This window comes from Psammomys obesus, unplaced genomic scaffold, assembly GCF_907164565.1.
Source record: "Psammomys obesus unplaced genomic scaffold, mPsaObe1.curated_primary_1811, whole genome shotgun sequence".
Classification (NCBI taxonomy): Eukaryota; Metazoa; Chordata; class Mammalia; order Rodentia; family Muridae; genus Psammomys; species Psammomys obesus.
The window spans coordinates 10,720,950-10,721,214 of NW_026591598.1; the positions used below are offsets into that span (position 1 = coordinate 10,720,950).

General features: G+C 62.6%; 1 protein-coding gene across 1 annotated transcript in view; it reads right to left on the reverse strand.

The window, feature by feature from the left end:
- Atp5if1 (ATP synthase inhibitory factor subunit 1) overlaps positions 1 to 265 on the reverse strand; it is a 3,905-nt gene extending 3,640 nt beyond the window's left edge. Inside the window, exon 1 of the mRNA XM_055610799.1 lies at positions 123 to 265. Coding sequence (XP_055466774.1) covers positions 123 to 209 — 87 coding nt within the window. The 5' untranslated portion in view covers positions 210 to 265. The remainder of the gene's footprint in view (positions 1 to 122) is intronic.

Here is a 265-nt window from a genome sequence, read left to right on the forward strand (position 1 = left end):
AGAGAGAGAGAGAGAGAGAGAGAGAGAGAGAGAGAGAGAGAGAGAGACACTTAAAAAACAGGCACAACAAGGGACAGAGGACACGCGCCCCGGGACGCGTGGTGGGTCGTGCCGCCACCTACCGAGTCCGAGCCGTAGCCTCGGGTTTGCAGGACCCTCACGCCCCAAGCCCCGAGCCGAGCCCGAGCCGCCAACGCCGAGCTTGCCATTGTTTCCTGCACCGCTCTGTTTGCGTCCCGGGCGTGGTTGCTTTTCTCCTAGCGCG